General features: G+C 41.9%; 1 protein-coding gene across 1 annotated transcript in view; it reads right to left on the minus strand.

The window, feature by feature from the left end:
• Positions 1 to 7,220: 7,220 nt before the first annotated feature.
• The window catches only part of LOC105482433 (endothelin 1), a 36,478-nt gene continuing 20,052 nt past the window's right edge, over positions 7,221 to 23,646 (minus strand). Inside the window, exons 2-6 of the mRNA XM_011742534.3 lie at positions 13,733 to 13,797; positions 11,933 to 12,101; positions 10,322 to 10,477; positions 10,016 to 10,156; positions 7,221 to 8,449 (exon numbers count right to left, since the gene is read on the minus strand). Coding sequence (XP_011740836.1) covers positions 8,344 to 8,449; positions 10,016 to 10,156; positions 10,322 to 10,477; positions 11,933 to 12,101; positions 13,733 to 13,796 — 636 coding nt within the window. The 5' untranslated portion in view covers position 13,797 and the 3' untranslated portion in view covers positions 7,221 to 8,343. The remainder of the gene's footprint in view (positions 8,450 to 10,015; positions 10,157 to 10,321; positions 10,478 to 11,932; positions 12,102 to 13,732; positions 13,798 to 23,646) is intronic.

Raw genomic sequence — 23,646 nt, forward strand, 5'->3', positions numbered from 1 at the left:
AATTTCTGTCTTCAAGTTTCCTCATCTACAACATAGGATAAATACCTCGTTGGGTTTTAGTAAGAATGAAAGGAGCTGATGCATGGGAAGTTCTCAAAAGACTGTCTGGGATATTAGTAAGCACCACATAAACACAAGCTATCAACATGCACCGTCTCTTCTGTTATTGTGAGTTCCATGAGGCGTTTGTTATTGTGAATTCTTCATCTACTATAAGCTCTAGCCCACATATCTAGTTGACTATTTCATGTTTTACCTGATCGAACAAAGCATATCAAGTTCATTACGTCTACACTGAAATATTTACAGGTAAGATAATAATGATAGCTGGGATTGGCTTCAAAGTAATTTAAGGAAGGAGGGCAGGATGCAGGTAGAGATAAAACAACAGCCATCGTATCTCAACAACTATATAAACTATATGCTAGGTATATTGGCTTTATTACACTATTCTCTCAAATGTTGGATGTATTTGAAGATAACCACTGTCAACCTAGATAACAGAGAGAGACTCCCTAAAAGAAATTGAGCTGGGCACAATAGCTCCAGAAATCCCAGCACTTTGGGAGGCCAAGGCGAGATTTTTCGAGCCCAGGAGTTCAAAACCAGCCTGGGCAACATAGGGAGACCCTATCTCTACAAAAATGTTTTTTAATTAGCAGGGCATGGTGCTGCACACCTGTGGTCCCAGCTGCTTAGGAGGCTGAGGTGGGAGGGTCACTTGAGCCTGGGAGGTCAAGGCTACAGTGAGCTGTGATTGTGCTGTTGCACTCCAGCCTGGGTGACAGAGGCAGACCCAGTTTCAAAAAACAAATACATCACTAAATGAAAATAAAACTTTATTTATTCAGGGATGGACATTGCAATGAAAATACACATGCCATAGTAAACTATGTGCATATTCAAGCAGGTAAGGCTAAACAAAGATCGTTAAAGGAAAAATGAGGATGATAACATCATTGTTTTGAGATCATTATCCTTGGCTACAATGATCAATAACAAGGGTGACACCAGTCCCAGGCTATACAAGCAGTTGCTGGGCAGATATCTTCACTGAAGTATTTTTTGTGTAAGGTTGTGATGGCCTTTGTGCAAGATTGTGGTTTTTGCAAAGTATTCTGTGATAGCTTTGGTTATCAGGCATTTGTGCGTGAGAATTCTCCCTTTGTGACCGTTCCTGGCTCCATTTGTCAGAGTTTTTAACACAGGTGATTTCATTTTGATTCTGACAACTTTCACACCATGGTGACAAATTTAAAACTTAATACGCTCAATACTGAAATTGTAACATTTCCCAACCTTTCTTCCTAGTCTGGTGCCTGTCTCAGTAGATAGCATATTTTTATTGTATAGGCAGAGTAGCAATGGAAGATTTTTGAGATGGGAGTAATAGCAAAAATTATTTTTAACTTCCTTCTAGCTCTGTATTTATTGAAATTATAACTAAAGCATTTGGAGAAGATTATTGTTATTATTATCATGGTGAAATGCAGGATGGGTTGGAGTAGAAAGAAGTTGAAAGGATACCCCATTGTGTCAAATAATTTACCACTAGCGTGGAGCCTCAATAAAATAAGATTTCAGCTATATCAACTCTGCAAAGGCAGCCCTGGAAATGGGTCTTATAAATCTTCTGTTGTCTAGTCGCATTCTGGCTAGAAGAGTATCACCTTCACCCCACTCTTACTGAACACTGGAACTCACCTCTGTGTTTATTCATTCATTGAATAAGCATTTATTGAATGATATATCATGCCCCAAGCTCTGAGCTTGAGGCTGTAGGCACTAGAAAAGGGGGAGGTGCTGTGCTGCAGCCTGGTCTACAGCTAAAGGTATAGAGATATTGAGTGTGCTTACACAGTGCCAAGCTCCAGCATTTCCAAGAAGCCGGGGTGGTTCTGAAGTTCTGAACTGATTCAAGGCTTATTTTGATCTAAGGTGACCATATGTCCAAGTTTGTCCACAACAGTCCAGTGTGTAGCTCCATGAGAACTGTTAAGAGTGTCACCAAGTACTGTCAAATATGTCCCAGTTTAAATAATAAATTATAGGGCCACCCTTTCCTAGTCCCAAATTAATCTAAGAGGGCAAGATTTAATCTTACAGGCAACTCATCCCTCTTGTTCCTTCCTATTCCAGATCTAGGGCCCTAGGAACCCCTGGTCTAAGGCAGATCTTGACTTTGGCAACCATAAAATTGCCCTGCTAAAAATCTCCAAGAAGAAAGTAAATTCATACACCCTCTGTGGAAAACAGTATGGAGAGTTCTCAAAGAACTAAAAAACAGATCTACCATTCTATCCAGCGATTCCACTACTAGGAATTTACACAAAGGAAAAGAAGTCAATGCATCAAAAAGACACCTGCATGAGTGTGTTTATCACAGCACAATTCACAATTGTGAAGATATGGAATCAGCCTAAGTGCTCATCAACTGATGAGTAGGCCAAGAAAATGTAGTGTATATATACACCATGGAATACTCTTCAGCCATTAAAAAAGAGCTAAATGATGTCTTTTGCAGCAACTTGGATGGAACTGGAGGTCATTATTCTTAGTGAAGTAACTCAGGAGTTGAAAATCAAATACAACATGTTCTCACTTATAAGTAGGAGCTAAGCTATGGGTACACAAAGGCATACAGAGTGGTATAATGAACACTGGAGACCCAGAAGTTGGGGAGGATAGGAGGGGGTAAGGGCTGAAAAACCACCTACTGGGTACAATGTACACTACTTGAGTAAGAGATGTGCTAAAATCCTAGACTTCACCACTGTACAATTCATCCGTGTAACTAAAATCCACTTGTACCACTAAAGCTATTGAAATAGAAAATGTGTAAAATAAAAAAAATTTTAAAGTAAAATATTTTTTATTTTACACGTTTTCTATTTCAATAAAAGACACTTAAGGTCTTTTTCCTTCTCCCAAAGGGCACCAGAGCATGAGGGAAGGGAACATATAGAGAGAGGGGCATTGACCAGAGATGACAGTGCAGCGGGACACCAAAGGTGCATGGGCAGAAAGATTTGGTGCCAAATCTCCACGGGCATGAAGATAATGTCATCTCACTCAGCGAAGCTGTAAAGAGAATAATTTATCAAGCAGAGAATGGTTTCAATACTTTTAAATCTGAAACACAGGAGCACATCCCAGTGAGACTACTCCAGTTTGTAAAACACTGAAATGATTTCAACCTGGTTAGTAAATAGCCCTAGCAACAAGAAGCTTGGAAATTCCACCCTGACTGCTCGCCCCTGCCCCAGATCACAAGGTCCCCTACAAGCCAACATCAGGAGATTGAACACCTGTCCCAGGCAGAGTCCACCAGGAGCCCCTGCCCCACAGCTCTGTCCCGGCCTTTTCTAACTGGTCAGTGCCCATGCCATGTCAATGGTAGCTTCATATTGTGATTATTATCCCTGGATACTTCCACAGCAACTTCCACAGAAGGGAACTGGAATGACTCGGAATGTGAAAAATAAGAATAGGGTGCCGAAACTCGGAAGACTCTAAATGGGCAAAACTTCATGCCAGACTCCTGATGTGATGCGTTTCTGAGCTGTGGGCAGCTTGTCATCCCTAGGACCCATCATTTCCATCATCCATTGTCTCCAAGGCCTAAGCCCTTCTCTTTTTACTAGCCAGTGGCACTAGCCTTAGATCTCTCTGATTACTGCCCAAGATTTGAGGAAATTTGATGGCTGCTGCCATCACATTCATCACTGTTTCCTCCAATGTATTGGCTCGATGGCCAGTAGTTGTCAGTGAAGTTGTCATGGCTTCATCACCAGATTTGAGGCAAACTTTGTAAATGCTAGCAAGTTTTCTGCCAACCATGCATTGTCATAAAAAGAATGACTCAGTAAACAAAAAATCATACGACAGAGACATTCAAAACTAGGGCTCAGGGTACATACGGAGCTTTGATCTTCCTAAGAGAATAAGAACAAGTTCTTTCCACTCACAAGCTGGAAATAATCTATCTTAGCCAAAAACCTGCAGGTCCAGTGTATCCCCTTGGCTCTGGAGGAGTTTAAGAAGAAAGGATCAGGGGTCCTGGGTTCCAGTATTGCTATTTGCCTGATGTTGGACTCTGGATGAGTCACTCACCCTTTCGATATGTCTCTTTCCTTGGCTGTCAGATGGATACGTAATGTGATCCCAATTTCCCAAAAGGATTGTTGTGTGAGGGTAGGGGTCGAAGGAAAGAAGGGATGTGAAAAGCTACAAGAAACCAAATTCTCTACAAAGATAAGAGGTTACTGTGAAATGTGTAATATTCACTTGCAATAGATAAATTCTGAGCTCCAGACCCAAGGTTCCCAGGAACTGTGAGTATAATAAAGGTGAGAGAAAGCCAAGGCAGAAGGGACTCCATTAAGAACATGGGCTTGAAAGCAGTGTTTTACACATTGAGAACTTAAATTTGAAAGCAGGTATTTTCAAGACCTTAGACACAGAGGAAAAAACAAAACAAAACAAAACAAAACAAAACAAAACAAAAAACCAGACCACTGCCTTGCATTGTAGAGCAAAAGAGAACTGACCGGGCCAGGCGTGATGGCTCACTCCTGTAATCCCAAGACTTTGGGAGGCCAAGGTGGGCAGATCACCTGAGGCCAGGAGTTCGAGACCAGCCTGACCAACATGGAGAAGCCTCGTCTCTACTAAAAATACAAAATTAACCGGGCATGGTGGTGCATGCCTGTAATTCCAGCTACTCAGGAGGCTGAGGCAGGAGAATCGCTTGAACCCGGGAGGTGGAGGTTGCAGTGAGCTGAGATTGCACCATTGCACTCCAGCCTGGGCAACAAGAGCAAAACTCCATCTCAAAGGAAAAAAAAAAAAAAGAAAGAAAGAAAAAGAAAAAGAACTGACCAAGAGAATTCCCCCTTCACTCAGATAGATTCTTTGGTGAGTAAAGTCTAAAAATAATAATTAAAAGTTCTTAGTTATATTCTATCTTATCCTATAGACATTTACTTACCGATGCCATGAGATAGTCAGCCTCCTTCTAGTCCTTTATTCTTCCCCTACATTTCTTCTCTTTTTCTCTTTCCTCTTGAGGGGATGGGTGTGCTAAGGATTGTCTACAAGGCTGGGAGGCAAAGCTTTCATAAAGACTGATTTTTGCCTTTGGTATCCAGAGCCTTCTAGCAAGGTTTGCCTGGGCATCTGTTTCTGCAGACCTCCAGGGGCCCTCTGGCTGAAACAGTCATGCTTAAGTTAAGTGTTCAGGCTCCAGAGATGCTACAGTTCCTTCTGTGATTTTAGATCAGTCACCTCCCTTTTAGGGCCTTGGATTTTCACCTGGAAAGACAAAATGTTGCTCTTTCTTAATGTCAGCAAGAGTTCTCCTGAAGGAGCTCTAGGTTAGTCCAACATCCAAGCTGTGTTTTGCAGGAATACAGGGAGTATCGAAGCCAGTGGACCCATCAAAAAAGACTCCAATCTCTGGTGGTGCAAATGAAGTACCCATTAACAGGTGTTCCCTCTGCCCTGGCAAAAGTCACCACATTCCACCTAGAGTTCTCTGGTTTCTGGAGTTCAGAGATCAAAGCTTACCTGGGCTATCAGTGTAAAGAGAGAAAGCTGTCCTAAGTGGCTTTCCAGAAACCATGCTTTTACTGGAAAGACAGCCAGAAATGTGACAGACCATCCCATCAGTTTACCCTTCAAGCTGACGTGGCCTGTAATATAATTGAATTTTTCTGCTTCATGTTTGAAAAATATTAATTTTCTGTGAGTCTCCCAACTTATTTTACTGCAAATCCTCATGCCCTAGAGGGTCTACATCATCCCTTTCATTTTTCCTACTGGATACTGAAGTAGGAAGCATGGGAAAAGAGGGCTTAAGGGTTTGACTGATGAACAAGCCAACCAAAACTCTTATCACTCTGACTTACTATGTTGTCCTTTGGACTGTTTTGTTCAGTGGCTTGTCTCATTCTGACGTCCTCTTAAAATGTATTAGATCCATGCCTTCTAAGCTCAGATCTTCAATTTTTTTTCATGCCACTTCAACTTCTTTATGCAATCTCAAACTCTTTCTCAGAGGTATGAAATAAACTCCCCCAACTCCCTTAGTTTAACAGATGAGAAAACTCACGATCAAGGAAATTGAATCGTTTGCTCAAGATTAAATACTGGCCAAGTTCAGACCAAGCACCTTGTCAACGTCAGCAAACCTTCACAATTTTCTTGAAAGTCACACACTGAGAAACAGTTTACTCGATAAAGTAAACTTTATAAACAATTCCCCAAAGACATTGGACTGTGCCTTAAAGAGAAAAATGAGGATCAATGAGGACGGAGACTTTGCTCAGGACATTGATCACGCATGCCTGAAGATTGTTATTTGAAATCCTTCTGATGTGTCACTGTTAGGACAACAGTGATCACTACAAGCTAATATTTGTTAAATGCCAAGAATTCCTTCAGACACTATTAGAAAAGGGTAATGAAGATTCTCGAGGGCTGATCAAGCTCTTAGAGAATTCAGTTAGTAGTGACCAGTTGCAATACTGCAGTTGCAATACTGTGCTCTCCAGTGATTAGACAAGGCCAGCCAAGGCAAAGTGGAGAGGAAGTGGTGCTTTGTGGCAGATGACCTAGAATCAGTACCTGGTGTCTCTACCTCCATGGGCATATGGCCAGTCCTAGGCTATCACGAAGAAGCAATGGTACTCAATGTTCCTTAAAAAACAAACTCCTTAATGTGAGAAAATAAAAAGCCATTGGAAACCTCTACTTGCTCTGAGCAGGCCATTTTCTAAACGCAACTCTGGTGTGTAACTTTGTATAATTAGGTATGTTTTGGGGGGTTGTCTTGCCATTACTTCCTTCAGTCCATTAATACGGAGAAAGCATCTCTCACCACACCATCAGCTTAAACTGTTGAATCCTGCCTAATAGCCTGAACCAAGTTAATGGATGAAGTCCCTGGAGAGTTTTCAGGTGAAGGGGAAGCAGGAGGCTGCTACCCAAGAGAAGACAGAGGTATTAAAGCTGCTTTTTTGTTTTGTGTTTTTACCTCAATGCAATGTAAAATCAACATTTAAGAGATAGGTAAAATTCTTTATATAATTAGCTTAGACTGTAATATCCTTTTAATTGTCACTTTTCTACAAAACCATCTTTAACCATTTGCTTTTATAATTCTTAATCACTTTGGCCCACTCCTTAGAAATTTCAGTAATGATTCAAAATCAGTACAGTAAGGAAAAAAAATATTTATTTTCTAAAGTCATTACCTTGACAGGCAAAACAAAGCATGTTCTCAATTTCATTTAGAAATACATATTTTAAAAATACATAGACCAATATGGCCTGCCCAAACAGATATTTAACATGGTAAATATAAGGAATAAATTGTTTGAATATAAATATCTATAAAAAAATAAGTACGTCAAAATTCAATCCAACCTCTTTCATTAGCCGGTTATATAAAGGAAAATAATTTTACTGCTTTAAAGCATAACAAACACTTACTTTTCAATATATTTCATAAACCACCCTATGCCATTGTGTCTCCAAAAATCAAGGATAGGGAATCTCCTGATTTAATGATCTTTTTTTTTCTTATGGATCAGAGCTAGTAGATTACCATGAAAATATTATATCTACTGCTGACACATTAGACCAGACTTCTACGAGGCTAGGATTTAGTATGGGGGATGGAGAAAGGGGAAGCAGGGGTGGGAAGAGTTTGGGGAGGCAATAATTAAATGTGGGAATACTTCTGCCAGAGTGCAATATAGGTGAGGTAGACTCATATTCTTGAAACATATCCTGATTTACGGCAGTAACAGTTTCATTCAGTTTTGCGTTTTACAAATTTAAACAAAAGTCTTTTTTTTTTTCTTTTTACTTGCATGTTTGTCTTTTGAGTATGTTTTCAATTTGTGCATTCCTTAGAAAATCTTTGCGTGGACTTTGGAGTTTCTCCCTGAAATGTGCCAGGCGCCTGAGTCAGACACAAACACTCCCTTAGGACCTTCGTCAGAAACTCCACCCTGGTGTGGAATCTCCTTCCTCTTTCTGGAGGATGCCACCCGAATTCGAATGTCACTGTGCATTTCTGCTTTCTGAGAGGTCCATTGTCATCCCCAGATGAAAGAAGAGACCAAAGCAGTTACCACCGATGCAAGCCAATGAAGACAGTTTGGGGGAACTCCTTAACCTTTCTTGGAATGTTTTGAACAAGGACGCTGGTCCTTTGCCAGTCAGGAACAAGCAGAGAGGATGCTCCTGCTCTGATCCCAGCCAGGGTGGAGAGTGCAGAGTCGGCCACAGGGCTCTCCGTGGAGGCTATGGCTTCAGACAGGCCCCGAAGGTCTGTCACCAATGTGCTCGGTTGTGGGTCACATAATGCTCTCTGGAGGGCTTGGCTTTCAGCCTGGGATCATGAAAAGATGATTTGACACTGTTTCTCATGGTCTCCGTCCTAATAAAGCAAGATAAGAGAAAACAAATGTTATCTTTAAAAAATCACCCTTTGGCAAGATAAACATCTAAAATCAGAATCTGGCACAAACAAAATCTGAATCTGGCTGTGAACTTTCACCACCCACCGCAACTCTTTGATAAAACCTCAAGTGATATCTATTACCATTGTAAAAATAAAGCTGGCCCCTATGCTTAGAATGGGAGAGAGGGGTCATATGGTCAAGTCTAAGGGGAATTGGGCAGTAAATACAAGTTTTAAATAAACTAGAGGTGTTCTGGTTTCTTCTGTAGCCCCAACCCAACCTTCACCACAATGCAACCCTGCCTTGAGGAACTCAGCTAGGTTTTGAATAGTTATGGCCATCTTAATAAATTGACAGTGATTTAGTTGAGAAGAGAGAAAAAGAAAAAAGAAAAGAGGCATACAGTAGGCCCAGAGCAAATACTTTATGGCAATTATTTTTAAATATATATATACATATATTTGCAGGCCTAAAGTTTTCTTTTTACAGGAGAAGTACAGAGGGAAGAACTGTAATGTTGATTTAATAGTTGGCATAATAAAAACTCATACAAAATTCCACGTTCGTTCAGAAACTGATCTCGTGGGGAGCATTACTGGCCTTCAACCATAAGCATGGAAACTCTCATGGCAGGTATGAAGAAACCGATAGCTGAGGCTGCCCCACGAATCAGTAATAAACAACTCAGAAGTAGTTCATGACTGCCTGCCCTGAGCTCAGAACACTTTAATCACAGGACTTCTTGCCACTGGATTTCTAGAAAAGTTTCCATAGACCATGACAGAGAAAAGCAGAACATGTGATAGATCAGAGAGTGGGTTTCCTCCTTCGAGCTTGTGAGTTCCAAAAAGTTTGGGATTTGGAAGCATTATCACCAAAGAGCAGCTCAGAGCAACTCTATGATGTTGCCAAATCCAGATCCCTTCTCCGTCCCAGCGCATGACTGACCAGGAAAAGAGAGAGCTTTTTGGAATGACATTGGCTCTGCACCAAATACATTTCCCTATTAAAAAAAAAAGAGATCATAAACCTGAAAAACAGCATGTTCTAAATTCTACCAACCCTACCTAATGACTTTATTTTTCCTTTGACCATCTGAATAACTGCTACTTGTTGAAGAATTTGATTATCCATGACATTTTGATTCTTTTTCTAAATGTCCTCTCCCCACAATGATTTTTGATTTCTCAGGGAAAGTGGCAAATGCATTGACTCAGAGAGGTAAAGGCTCTATATAACCAAATGACAAAGGTATCTCTGGATATATTTTGGTTGGGAAATCTACCTGTAGATGAAAAGGTATGTGCTAAAAGTACAGAGGACATCAGTTTGCATTCCAGAGCTTCATGGAAATATTTAAGAGGGATTCTTTTGCTCTTTTTAATCTGTAGGATGCGTAGATCTCCTCTGTTATTGTTTTCTAAGTCTTTCCCCTGCCCAGGTAAGAAGGGCTGGAGGAACAGAACAGGCCACTGGCATCACTGACCAGGGCTAGTTGCTCTTGTGAACCTCTCACCTAATTTTTCTTCCTTCCCTCTTACCTGGTTTGTCTTAGGTGTTCTTCTGAACTTCCGATTTTTCTTCCTCTCACTAACTGCTGATAAATACACTTTTTCCCAAGCTTGGGACAGTCTTTTCCTTTCTTATGGTTATTCCAACCTTTCTCCATAGTGTCTTTGGCCCTGTTAAAATACACAAGGAAAAACATTTCAGCAATCTTACCTTCGGCTTTACCCTGACTTTCAATGTCTCTGCTACTCTCTCTAAAACAGGAAGGCAGCACCATGACAGGAAGGAGGTCATGAGGCTGTTAAACTGATTGAAAAAGCAAAGGTGTTTCTGCTCACCTGAGTTCTTTTCCTGCTTGGCAAAAATTCCAGCACTTCTTGTCTTTTTGGCTAGCACATTGGCATCTATTCTCACGGTCTGTTGCCTTTGTGGGAAGTAAATTCTCCAAGGCTCGTTTGGACCTAGGGCTTCCCAGTCCATATGGAACAACGTGCCTATTATCCAAAGAGAGAAAGAAACTATATTAGCATAATTAATAGTCTTTAAAATGACGTATGGGCACACCCATTCCACTGGGCAGGCAAGGAGCTCATCACATAGCACTTGGGAGCGTCATTTCAGAGGGTAAAGTGTAACAACAGCCAGGAACACCTGTGCATCAATGGCCCTGCCTGTTATGTATCCAGGCAGGAGAAAACAAGTTTTTCTAATTCAGTGGAATTCCATTTCAACTCTTCACAAAGTTCAGTTTCTTCTTGACACAAGCAACATTGCTTTTTTGTCAACAATTAGGACATCTCTGCTTGGCATCTGCTTTATATTTTCTTCCTTTTCTAATGGTCTATTTAGTTAACAACTATTTGTGGGTATGCAGTGGGAAGAGGTTTCAATGCAAAACCATGAGTCACAGGATTTTTAAAACCTATTTTCAATTCCAACCATGTAGGATACTGCTAAAAGCGCCACCAGCCCCCCACCGCCCCCAGTGGTTGGGGGAGGAGGAGGCACATGTACACACATTTCTCCTGCCAGTCAGTGATATCATACGGTTGTGGAAGCACTCATTGTCAGAGCGTTCTCCAGTCATTTCCAATGTGTCTATTTTCATTCTCATCTAAGAAATAAAGTCCTCCCTTTGGAAGTATCACCTTAGTAATTATTAGGCTCCTTGTGGTGTTTGGCTTGGTTTGATATTGTTTGGATTTTTGTCCTCCTTTGCCATAACGGGACATTGTATGCACAGTAAATGTGTGCTTGTTTATGACTGCTTCTGATAGACGATGAACTAGTGTCCCGGGCAGAAGGGGAAAAACTGCTTTTCTTCTCTGTAGGTGAAAGAGAAGCCTATGGATAGTATTTCCATTAAGGTTCTGAAATGGGCATTTCTAAAGGGAAAACATAGCAGCAAAGGAAATCCAGGCTCCAGTTCTAGCTCTGCTACAAACTCACTCCTGCATGAATGACTTCAACACTTTGAGCCGAGGTGTTTCTATCAGTAAAATTAAGAGATTCTAACCCTCTGTATAATCCCTTCTGCCTCTCAGTCTCCACTCTCCCACGAGAAGCACAGGTTGCACTAACCCACATCTGACTTCGGCAATTTTTATCGAAACCCCATCAGATGCCACTGTGAGAGTGTCCCCCTGAGGCCCTCTCACTGAAGTTCCTCATTTGAAATGTGCAGCAGCTTCCTGTTTGTCGTCAGCTCCTTCTATCTATCCCATCACGAGTAGCCTGAGCTACCAGACCTCAGAAGACCCTCTCCTTGGTTGCTAAGAACCAAGCTGTCGTTATTTTCAGGAATAGAGGGAAATTGTCCCCACTGAGGCGCTTGGATGTTGTTAGAAGGGCTACCTTCAGAGTCCCTAGAAAAGAGACTCTAAAACTGGGCTCCTGGTGAAGCCAGCACTAATGAATGACTAGGGTTACGATGCCCTCTAGAGACTTACTCAGGAGTGTTGACCCAAATGATGTCCAGGTGGCAGAAGTAGACACACTCTTTATCCATCAGGGACGAGCAGGAGCAGCGCTTGGACCGGCGGAGCCGCCAGGGTGGGCTGGGAGTGGGTTTCTCCCCGCCGTTCCCACCCACTGTGCTGAGCTCAGCGCCTAAGACTGCTGGGGAGAGAAAGAGCAGGTCAGTGCGGGATGTCTCCTCACAGGCTGAGAGACATGCTGGATCACAGGAGAGTCAGAGCTAGCAGAGCAGATAAAAGCAGATGAAGCACACAGCCTGCCATCAGCAAGAAACACAGAAAAAAGGGCTCTTTATTTTTTCCCTCCTTAACATGACTTCACCTTTTGCCTCCCCCTCATGCCCTTGGCTTATCCACCTTCAGGGAGATTATACAAATGCAGAGGAGACAAACACCTGAAAAGGGATTTCCCCCACCCCTCTTGAAGCAGGCTCAGGGAAATGCTTTGGAATGCTGTCTGTTGAAAATCTGGTTGACTTCTACAAGGAACTTGGTTGGACAGCACAGTCTGCTGAAGCTTAACATTGGCACATGACTAAAGACTAGAAATCACACTGTTATTCCTCAATTTGGGGCTACTTCCCCATTCAGGATGACCCTCTTTTTAGTGAGTACGTACCCACTTCACATCCTGTGTAGGGCACAGGGTACCCCAGATGATATATATCTTTCAAAATTAGGTGGGGAAAATGATTGGAGAGAGAAATTAACTATACAATATTCAATTCAGGAGGGTAGCTCCATGGAAACCAGTGACCTCAGATGGAGCTGAGAAGCAGGTCAGGGGACCGAAGGAAGGTTTCGTGGGTTTTGAATTCTGAATCCCTGGGCATCAGGCTTGTGTGGGATCTGCTGCCTCCCCCTTCTCCACTACTGCCTTGCCTCTTCCTCCTGACAATTTAGCCATGCAGCTTATCTGCCCAATTTTGTACATTTCAAATGATCAGACACATTCCAGGATTTTCATTCCCTTGACATCCTTTCTCTTTAGTCAGGGTCACGAAAAGACAAAAAAAGTGCACTGACCCTAAAAACGGGGGGACCGGGGCAGATGCACATGCACTGCCTAAATCCTTAAGCAGCCAAGAATTATCCTAGCTCGCCTCCCAGGACAGGTGAATAAAACTGAAAAGAGAGCTCACACTGTTCTGGGTGCCAAAAACCTGCCAAAAGAAACCTAAAGTCAATGATGACAAATTTTAAAGAAAACATCTGTTTCACCCAGAAACCGCCTGCGGGGGGTTGGCGGGGGCGGTCGTTAGTCAACAGACTTCTGTTCTGCAGGTGATTTTACTACACACATATTGCTTGAACGACTTGGATAAAATTCCTTGGCTTCAAACTGGAATTCTTAAATATTTTACAAATTAACACACTATTAAAATAGTGCTTAAATAAGATTTAAGTTCTTATATGTCCTGTATACCTGTATAAACACATATATTACAAACATACATTTGATTAAATTGTGTATGTCCATACTCTTCTTATTTTTTAAAAGCCAAGGAAACACATAATGGAATAATAATACTAAAACAATAAGTTATTTTAATGCCATGTTATAGTCAATTGTATCTAATTGTTTTCAATAGAGGATTTTTACATTTTTCACTAGAAGACTTAAGTAGCTTTCAGCAATAATTCTCAGACACTTGCTCTCTAAGCTGCAGTCATAAAAAGAATGGGGAAAAATAGAAGCAAGAAAGGCATGAAGGTGAATAAGAACACATTAACTTGTAATTCCGAGACTCACAAGTCAACGAGCGTGCCTACCTGTTTCTGGAGCTCCTTGGAAAGCCACAAACAGCAGAGAGAAAATCATGGGCAAATAATCCATTCTGAAAAAAAAAGGATAAAAAAACCTCCCGTTCAAACTGAACCCAAAGGAAAAAGAAGAAAAACAGCTTCAGTTCCCTCAAAGCGCTGCGGGTTCCTCAGATCTCTAAGCGATCCTTCAGCCCAAGTGCCCTTTAACGGGGAGAAAAGGCAGTGCCTGCCAGGAGAGAAGGCAGCGGAGCGTCTGCAGGGGCACGCGGCGGCGGTGGCGAGCAGGGACTGCAGGAGGCGCAGGACCCGTTCGCCTGGCGCAGATGCAGAGGCGCGTCTGACTTGGACAGCTCTCCGCCGCCTTTTTATATTGAACCCCTATTAGAGTGGGGGTAAACAGCTCCGACTTTATTCCAGCCCCAGACAATGTTATTGTGTTATTAGTCACCAACAGGCAACGTGCAGCCGGAGATAAGGCCAGGCCCGAAAGGAAATCACTGCTAACTTCAGAGGCAGACGCCCGCCGTCTGACAATTCGGGGGCAGGGCTAAGAAAAAGAAAATACCCATTAGAGACCTTTGCTAAACCTGCCCGTGCAGTGCTGGAGTCTGCTTCCCCTTTGCAGGCTGCCAGCCCCAGAGTTCAAGAATCAGAAGAGGGGACTCCAGAAAAAAAGTCATGGCATTGGTATGAAAAGTATGAGCCACAGTTTAAATAGATTGTATTGTTGTGTGCGGGGAATTTTTTTTTAATTGTTGTTCGCTTCATTTTCCTTTTATGTCTCTCCGATTCTAGTCTCAGTCGAACAAGGGAATGCTGTCCCTCGTCACTCCCCCACTACGGGGGGTCAGACTATTTTGGCAGATCAACGTGCTTTTCTCTTCAAGCCCCTTCCTGCGGGTCTTTTTTGCTAAAGTTCTTTGCGTCTATCGGAGAAAGATCCGTGAGGGACTGGCAAGAAAGGGAGCTTTAAAAAAAAAAATCAGAGCTCATTTAGGCACATACCCATCCTTTTCCCTATCACTGATCAGAAGCCCCCATAAGTTCTTTTGTGTGTCCACACTTCCCCTGCGAAGGAGGCTGATAAACTGATTGAAAAGCAAAGGTGTTTTTCATACAGAACTTAAATCTTAAGATTGGTCGGTGCCACCAATCTTAAGACATGGCGGGAGAAGAACACCAGGGGGAGATGAAGAGCTGCAGGGGCTGATGTTTTACTAGGACAAAAAGGAAAAGCCTTCTAAATGGCAGAAGAAAACGCAACCTGGCTTGGGGGCCGAGGAGGGTCAAGGAATGGTGCCTAACATAGGAAGGAGGAATGAACCTCAGAATATTCCATTTACTCCCCGCACAAGCGGGGACAGCTTTTCTGGGACTTTTTTTTTTTTTTTTTTGGTGGGGGGCAGGGTCTTCATTTAGGGCAAAAAAGGTGTTCTTGGACAAGATTAAGTGAATATGCAAGGAGGGTGGTATTGAGAAGGAAATGCCATTCGAACAAGGAATCACATAATACTTCATATTTAATAATGTGTTTACACTTTCAAAACAATTTCCTGTCTATCTAACCTTGAAACCGCCCCCCTCCCCCCGAAGTATGCAGAGGACAGTTACTCTACAGGTGACATCATGCCTTAATAAAGAAAGCAAAACATGCATGGAACACATTGGCTTTTTCCACTAGTCCCATTTTTCAAGTGAGACAACTGAGCACCCAGAATTTTTGTTTGTTCTTCACCAAAATGCTCACAGTGACCCAATAAGACCTATGGGATAAATTTACAGTCTCTTCCCAGGGGATGCCATCAAATACACACTTTGTCCATCTCCTCTTTTTTACTCCAGGTTTTCTGGGGATGGAGGGTGGAATTCAAGCATGGATGAATTTCCAAGATTGGCACAACACACATGCTGGGAAACCTTTTCTCCCTCCTCCTTCTAAAATCAAAAGGACAGTTTTTATCCCAACAGCAAAGCCGTGGGTTTGGACACACTCAGACCCCCAGACCTCCCTCGAAGTCACAGTTGGGGGAACAGGGACAGTGGCAGCGACAGGTCCATAATGACATGCATCCCCTAAAAGAGCCACTGAAGCAAGAGTTGGAGATGGGAGAGAGAGAGGCAAGAACTCTCCCTCCCACACCCACACCCACACCCACACCCAAAGATGCCTCCACCCTATCCCCAGGGCCTCTACCTGGGCCCCTGGCCTCCGTGGTGCGCTTACCTCAGCCTAGCCCCGGGGCCCAGGGAGGCCACAGTTCCCCGAGGACAGGCGGCACGGAGCCGGAAGCCAGCGCTGCCGCCTGTGCCAGGCAGGGGTGCCCTGACCTCCCTCTCTGAAGCCGACCTTGGGAGAGGAGAGGAGAGCTGATGTCACATTCACAGGATCCAAGCGGCACCTCCCCCACAACCCCCACACACACACCCGCGGAAGAAAGGTGGCCTGGGAAATATGTCTTGCCAGGGATTCTCCCCAACCTTTTTTTGTAACCTTTTGGCAACTTTGACCAAACACTGACAACAGTCAGGGCCAACCTGTCCTCAAGGCCCCTACCTGCAAACCACCACCCATGCCCTCCAGGTCCAGCCTGGGTTCTCCTTCAGCTGGGGTCCCGTCTTCCGCCCCACTCCAGGCCACCCCACCTTGCTGAGGCTGCCCCTGCAGGTTCCAGCAACGCCCAGCCTTCAGGTGGAGAAGTGGAGCAAAATGAAACTGCCTACGCGCCTCCAACAGCACTCCCGCCCCATCTGTGTCATCCCGTGAATATGAATTGGAAACACAAAACGTGGCCAGCCATCGCCCACACCTGGCCCTTCTTGAGCTTGGAGAAAGTGAAGTAAATGGTAAGGAAGAATGTAGGATTTCAGACCTGGAAGGGCCCCACCGTGCCAAATATAATGTTGCCCCTGTCTCCTTGAATCCTGAATTTCCAGGATGTGTGCCTGCGTGCGTGTGTGTGTGTGTGTGTCAGAGAAAGAGAGAGAGAGAGAGAGGGTATTTCTATGTCTTTTTCTTTGTGTGTCAGGGGTGAGGGATGGCACCTGCCTTCTCTGTCCATCTCTCCAGTTCTCCTTCTGGCAGCGGCTCCCTTTTCCTCCTGTAGGGGCAGAGGGAAGCCCCATTCGAGCCTACAGAAGGCAGCTAGGGCATTGCCAGGCAGCCTCCCAGCAAGACATTTTCCCAAGAATCAAGAAGTAAGTGGGGAAGGAGAACCCCAACAAACCAGTTTTACAAGTTCAATGCCTCCACCCCTCCTCCACTTAAGGCACTGCTAGATAGAGATGTGGGGAGAAGAAGGAGAGGTTAAAAGAGCTGGACAGGCCGGGCGCGGTGGCTCACGCCTGTAATCCCAGCACTTTGGGAGGCCAAGGCGGGCGGATCACAAGGTCAGGAGATCGAGACCATCCTGGCTAACACGGTGAAACCCCATCTCTACTAAAAATACAAAAAATTAGCTTGGCGTGGTGGTGGGCGTCTGTAGTACCAGCTACTTGGGAGGCTGAGGCAGGAGAATGGCGTGAACCCGGGAGGCGGAGCTTGCAGTGAGCCGAGATCAGCCACTGCACTCCAGCCTGGGCGACAGAGCGAGACTCCGTCTCAAAAAAAAAACAAAACAAAACAAACAAAAAAAAACCCAGCTGGACAAAGGAGTGAATATGGAGGATACCTTCATAGCCCCACCCCACCCCTCAGAGGACTGCATGGGGAAAACACTCCTTTCAACCACAGTCATTCTCAGAGAGGGAAGGGAAGGAAGGGAGAGATGTAAAGAGGAGGATTTTTTTCCCCAACAGAAAGTTCGCTGTGGTTATTCTTGCCTTTATTATTATTATTATTATTTATTTTTTCTTTTTTTACAGTGTCTCACTCTGTCTCCGAGGCTGGAGTGCAGTGGTGCAGTTACAGCTTACTGCAGCCTCAACCTCCTGGGCTCAAGTGACACTCCCACTTCAGCTTCCCAAGTAGCTGGGGCAACAGGCTCAAGCTACCATGCCCAGATAAGTTTTAATTTTTTTTTTTTTTTTTTTTTTTTTTTTTTTGTAGAGGTAAGGATCTCACTATGTTGCCTAGGCTGGTCTTGAAATCCTGACCTCAAGCAGTCCTCTCTTACCTTGGCTTCCCACAGTGCTGGGATTACAGGCGTGAGCCACCACTTCTGGCCTATTCTCGCTTTTGAGGCTACACTTGAATGCTGGAAATTATTTGATAAAACTATTTTTTATGTATTTCTTTCTGTATCTCTGTATTAATAGATATCTATAAATAAAACATGCTGAGCCCCCAATACAGATACTACACAGTAGCAAAGTGTACTGTTTTTAGCACTCTCCAGCTTTCCTTTCTCAACTTTTGCGTAATAAAATTTGTAGCTTTGCCAAGCCAATAAATTTGGTACAAGATGTTGCATTTAGCTCAGCAAAGCTAACAGTCGTTAAGTTGCTTGAAAATCACACAAAGAATGAGGAAGTATTTTATCCTAGGCAAAGTGAAGCTATCCACACCACTAGACCTGGTTCAGTCTTGGGTTGGTAACTATTGTACATTTCTACTTTACGTAGCACTTTTGTGAAAAATCATGTACTATAGTTATTAGGCCTGTGACACATAGCACATCTCCAGGAGCTATGAGCAAACATAGTTTCTCCCTATAGTCCAAAAAATAATGGTTTATTTAGCACAGGAAATATGATGGTCAATGTAAATTCATTCCGTACATTTTAAAAACATACAACATATGCGTCTCTATTTCCTGGACACTCATCCATAGGATAATAATAGATAGCAAGTGCTTGTTTAAAAGAGTATTTCCAATTCTCTAACCTGGCATTTCCCAAAGCTCAGTCATTCATTAAACTGTTTCACAATTTTTACCATATTTGGGTACCACCTGTATATTTTTACTTAATATTTGCCTTTTAACTAACTTGTTTCTATTACATGAATAATTTTAAGAAAATTTTATATCATTACTATCTTAAGCAATAATGTACATGAAATTGTGGTTGGTATGGTTAAATAATCTGTATGAAATCATGGTTGGTATGGTTAAAAAATCTACATGAAATCATAGTTTAATACATGCTAAACATTTAATCATTATACATTCATTAAGCTATTAAAAATAAAACTGTTTGGCTGGGCACGGTGGCTCACACCTGTAATCTCAAGGCTGAGGCAGGTGGATCAGCTGAGGTCAGGAGTTCGAGACCACCCTGACCAACATGGAGAAACCCCATCGCTACTAAAAATACAAAATTAGCCAAGCGTGGTGGCGCTTGCCTGTAATCCCAGCTACTCAGGAGGTCGAGGCAGGAGAATCATTGAACCCAGGAGGCGGAGGTTGTGGTGAGCTGAGACTGTGCCACTGCACTTCCAGCCTGGGCAACAAGAGTGAAACTGCATCTAAATAAAATAAAATAAAATAAAATAAAATAAAATAAAATAAAATCGTTCATACGTGTATCTTATATGCCCACACAGGCACGCTCACCACTCTTGGGGAACACGCTCACCACAGTTCCATCAACTGCAATATCTTATACCTTCTTCTTTAAGAATTAAGCTCTGTTTCAATTCCTGTCTCTGACCTTTACTTTCAAGATAACTTTCAAATATTCCACACTGAAACACTCCTACAGATGCATCTCAAAAAAAAACACATGTTCTGGCATCCAGAATCTAGAAAAACAAAGAGTTCACATCCCAAAAAGTTTTTAATGGATACCTCCCCTTGGCTTCTTGCTCCAGTGTTGCAGTAGTTATCTTTTATCTCCATTCCCACTCTCTATTTAAATCTCCTCTCTGAGCGCCACTGACACACATGCATGCACATATCTGAACCTACAAATTTGACTAAGAGACAATAATGATATGATTACGTATGAATAATTCATGATTAATAATTATATTAGGATATTAGTATTTGTTAATAATAATTATTATTAATATTAGAATATTTCATACATCTCAGAAAAATGTGACAGCCAGTGGCTGCCTCCTCATCTTTTAAGTGTTCATTCTATGTCATGAGTGACATCTGAAACTAAAGGGACTCTGATGCAGGGAAAGACCACTGGAGGGTGAGGGGAGTTGAGTCAAGTCACTTCATTAAGTCTAATTTGTGGAGTCATTTTAAACAAGCTTTCCATGTGTCTGAATGAGATGGTAAAAGGAACTAATTCTGGAGAGCAGGTACCTCCAGAAATATGGCAGCTACCTTCATGGTTTCTCTCTTTCTTTCTTTCTTTCTTTTTCTTTCTTTCTTTCTTTCTTTACTTCTTTCTTTCTTTCTCCTTCCTTCCTTCCTCCCTCCCTCCCTTTCTCTTTCTTTCTTTCTCTTTCTCCTTTCTTTCTCTTTCTTTCTTTCTTTCTCTTTCTTTCTTTTTTTCTTTCTTTCTTTCTTTCTTTCTTTCTTTCTTTCTTTCTTTCTTTCTTTCTTTCTTTCTCTTTCTCCTTCCTTCCTTCCTTCCTTCCTTCCTTCCTTCCTTCCTTCCTTCCTTCCTTCCTTCCTTTTTAGACAATTTCTCACTCTGTCACCCAGGCTGGAGTGCGATCACGGCTCAATGCAACCTGGACCTCCTGGGTTCAAGCAATCCTTCCACCTCAGCCTCTTGAGTAGCTGGGAATATTATGCATTTCTTTTTTGTTTTTTAGAAGTTTCTTTGGCACATCAAATTTAGCGGCAAAAAAATTAAGCAAAATAACTTCAATCATTCTGAACTTTTGTATAATAAATGGTCTTTGGTGTCCTACTAAAATTCAGAGAGCTATCCTAAAATAACAGTGAGAAATTGATTCACTTGAAATTCATTTTCATGTAAGAAATCTGGATTCAGAAAACTCTCTTTACTCCATTTCTCTAGTGTGATGTGCATCCATGTTTATCGAGCCACCGCTAGGTGTCAAAAGGAATTCTAGGTACATTATGTGTTCCAATGTGAAGGTAGCATGGATTTTTATATTCACAAGTCAATAGACTGATGGAGGATCAATAGATACCCTTGGAGGAAAAGTAATACCAGTGGAGAAAAGAGAACAATGATTGGGGTGAGGAAGCTGAGGTTCCTACAAGGCAGCTATGAAGAAATTAGGTACAAAGCAACTTGAGAAAGACGCTGAATGGAGGTTTTAAAGGGTAGCAGGAAAGATTTTCAAAGGTAAGAGGATTTAGGAGCTGTGGCAGAGGACAGAACATGGATAAGAAGGGCCAGAGAATTTTAACAGGATGTTTTGGTTACTGGATTTGCAGTGTCAGTGAGAACACAGGTGGCTTATGATGAGGAGAAAGAGAGGATGTAGACAACGTGTGTGGTTAATATTTCCAGCATCTCTGTAATGTGCCAGTAGACTGTGGGAAGTCTATATAATTTTCACATATGATTCTCAAGTCCTAAGGATGAGTGTCCAGTCCCTAAAAGGAAAGGAAGATGCTAAAATTTGCCACAGTTCCCTTAGGAACCCCTTTCTGTACATAAGCTCCAGTGATTTTGACCATTCATGGTGTGGACTATGTCGCCATTAAAAGTTTCAGATTTTTATTTGTATTAGGAAATGACTGCATGAGTTCAAATCTCCTTCTCCACATTTTGCAAATCTCCTTTTGGACTCGGATATTTACAGAAAAAAAAAATCCCTACAGCGTTTTAGAAAAGTTCTGTGGCTTTCAACATCTCTTCTCTTTCTTCTTTCCAAGAGAAGAGATTGAATAAAAGGACAATTTGTAATTATTCTTTCCATACTCCCCCCTCAAACTCTAATTTACTAAAAGTAAATTTCTCTTCAGATAATCATGTTTTCCCAAACATGAGTATGCTGGGAAAAGGGAAAGAGTATATTTTACTGGTTGTCTTCATAGGACAAAAGTTAGATGACTTTTTAAATGGGTGTTTGGATTTATTTGAAAATGCAAATTTAATTCCACATGCTCCAAAATATATTTCACACTAAGGATTTTGTTTGATTTGGCTTTTGCACTTTTTTCCATTTGTTCTTTGATGGAAAAAAAAACTGTTTGGGATAGTTACAAGAATAATTTTCCTGGAAATTCATGTCTTAAATTTTTTTTCTGTGAAGCTTAAAAACTTCTGCATACGTCGTGTTAGTATTGTTTAGCATTTGTTGATTACTGCTGTTTCCCTAAGTACAGATTTTATCAAGGGCAGTCAAAAGGGCATTGAAATATGTTTCTTTCTTAAACGTGACTTGCAAAAGCAAAGAATGAAGAGTAATGACATTGTGTGTCAATCTTTAATTCAGCCAGAACTCCAAATTATTACTTTATTATGTTGATTTATTTTAGAGAAACATGGGAAAAAGGAAAATGGGATCAAATGAAGGAATATGCAGTGTGTGTGCTTATAGCTCAAGATAAGGCTATTGCAAGACTTTAAGGGAAGCAGTACTGAAGACTTACTTTTAAAGAAGGAAGAGGAGGAGAGGAAGAAGAAGGAGGAGGAAGAAGAGAAAGGATCAGGCCTGGAGCCCTGGCCTCATTCTCAACCTCCCTCCTTCCTGGAGTGTGAGAGAAGCAATGAAGCATGATTTAGACCATCTCAAAACTGCTAATGTGCATGTAAAGCACATAATCTTGCAACAAAGTGGAAAGGATCTCATGAACTGCAAAGTAGCTTGTTTAAAGGATTTTTTCCCAAACAGTTTCAAGATTAGCCTGGGAGGGCTAACATTTTCTAGATAAAGCATTTGCACAGCCTTGTTTCTTTCTGGCTGTTCTTTCTCCCCCCACATCCATTCTATTTTTGTACATTATCTGGAAGAAACTATCTTTTTGGACTAATGACCAGGTCTCTGTACCAGTGGCTTCATTTTTCCCAATTCTCTCCCATACTCCTCCCCTTTCAAGGAACATTCTACCACTTTGTTGTGACTTGGATTCAACAAAATGGGGCAAAGAGCACCTGTTTTCAACATGCAAAGAAACTCAACCAAATGCCCACCTCTCTTCTTTGACTGGTTAGCATCTTTTCCTATATGTGTAGATCTACATATTTATGTTTTTCTGCTCTCAGTGGATGACCAGAAAACATCTAGGACATCCTAATTCTAATTACGCTTTTCATTTTTAATCTAATCTATACTCACTTTATTTCTTTAAATTGAAAGTGATATGATATCAGTTCAAAACCCTAGATACAAAATGAAAGAAATAATCAATAAGTAATAAAGTCTCAGTGATTTTTCAAGGGCTTTGTTCCCTTCTAGGGAACACAGAATCTGAAAACAGCGACCACCTTTGGAAAAGCCACCATCCACTAACACAGAGGTGGGAGCAAAAATAACGTATCGGAAAAATAGAACATAACTAGGGAAAATGACAACCTTTAATTTAGCCAGAACTCCAAATTATGAGAACACCTAATTTTCAGGAAAGTAAAACTATTAATTATGACATGGTCCAAATATAGATCATCCAACTCAATAGAAACTAATGTCTACTCATTAAACAGCTCCTTGGAGATCAACTCCTCACTCAGATAGTCAAGGTACTTAGCCTCTCTCTGCCTTTCCCCACTACAAAATGAGAAAATATCATGTGCCACTTATCTCAAGATGCCTAAAGGAAAGTGTTTCATTGAGGCTGTAGGTCACATGGTGGAGACAGTCATATCAATTGGAAAAGTTTAGTTAGTAAGATATACAGAGAGCTATGCAAAGTTTTTTTCAAATCAAGGATTCAGAAGAAAAGGAAAGAGCAAAGTATCATCAAATGCAGAACATAAAAGAAAATGTGCAAAGGACAGAGGAAGAACTCTTTCATGTAAGTTCTATTACTGAATGTTGACTGGGGTGAAACAATATCAAAATCTAGTTTATGGCAGAGATGCTAATTTGAAGAATCAAAAAGCTGAAACACAACAGACATTGTACAGAGAGGTCTGAAAGAGGAAGAATCAGGCAGTCG

The sequence above is a fragment of the Macaca nemestrina genome, chromosome 5 (genome assembly GCF_043159975.1).
Source record: "Macaca nemestrina isolate mMacNem1 chromosome 5, mMacNem.hap1, whole genome shotgun sequence".
Classification (NCBI taxonomy): Eukaryota; Metazoa; Chordata; class Mammalia; order Primates; family Cercopithecidae; genus Macaca; species Macaca nemestrina.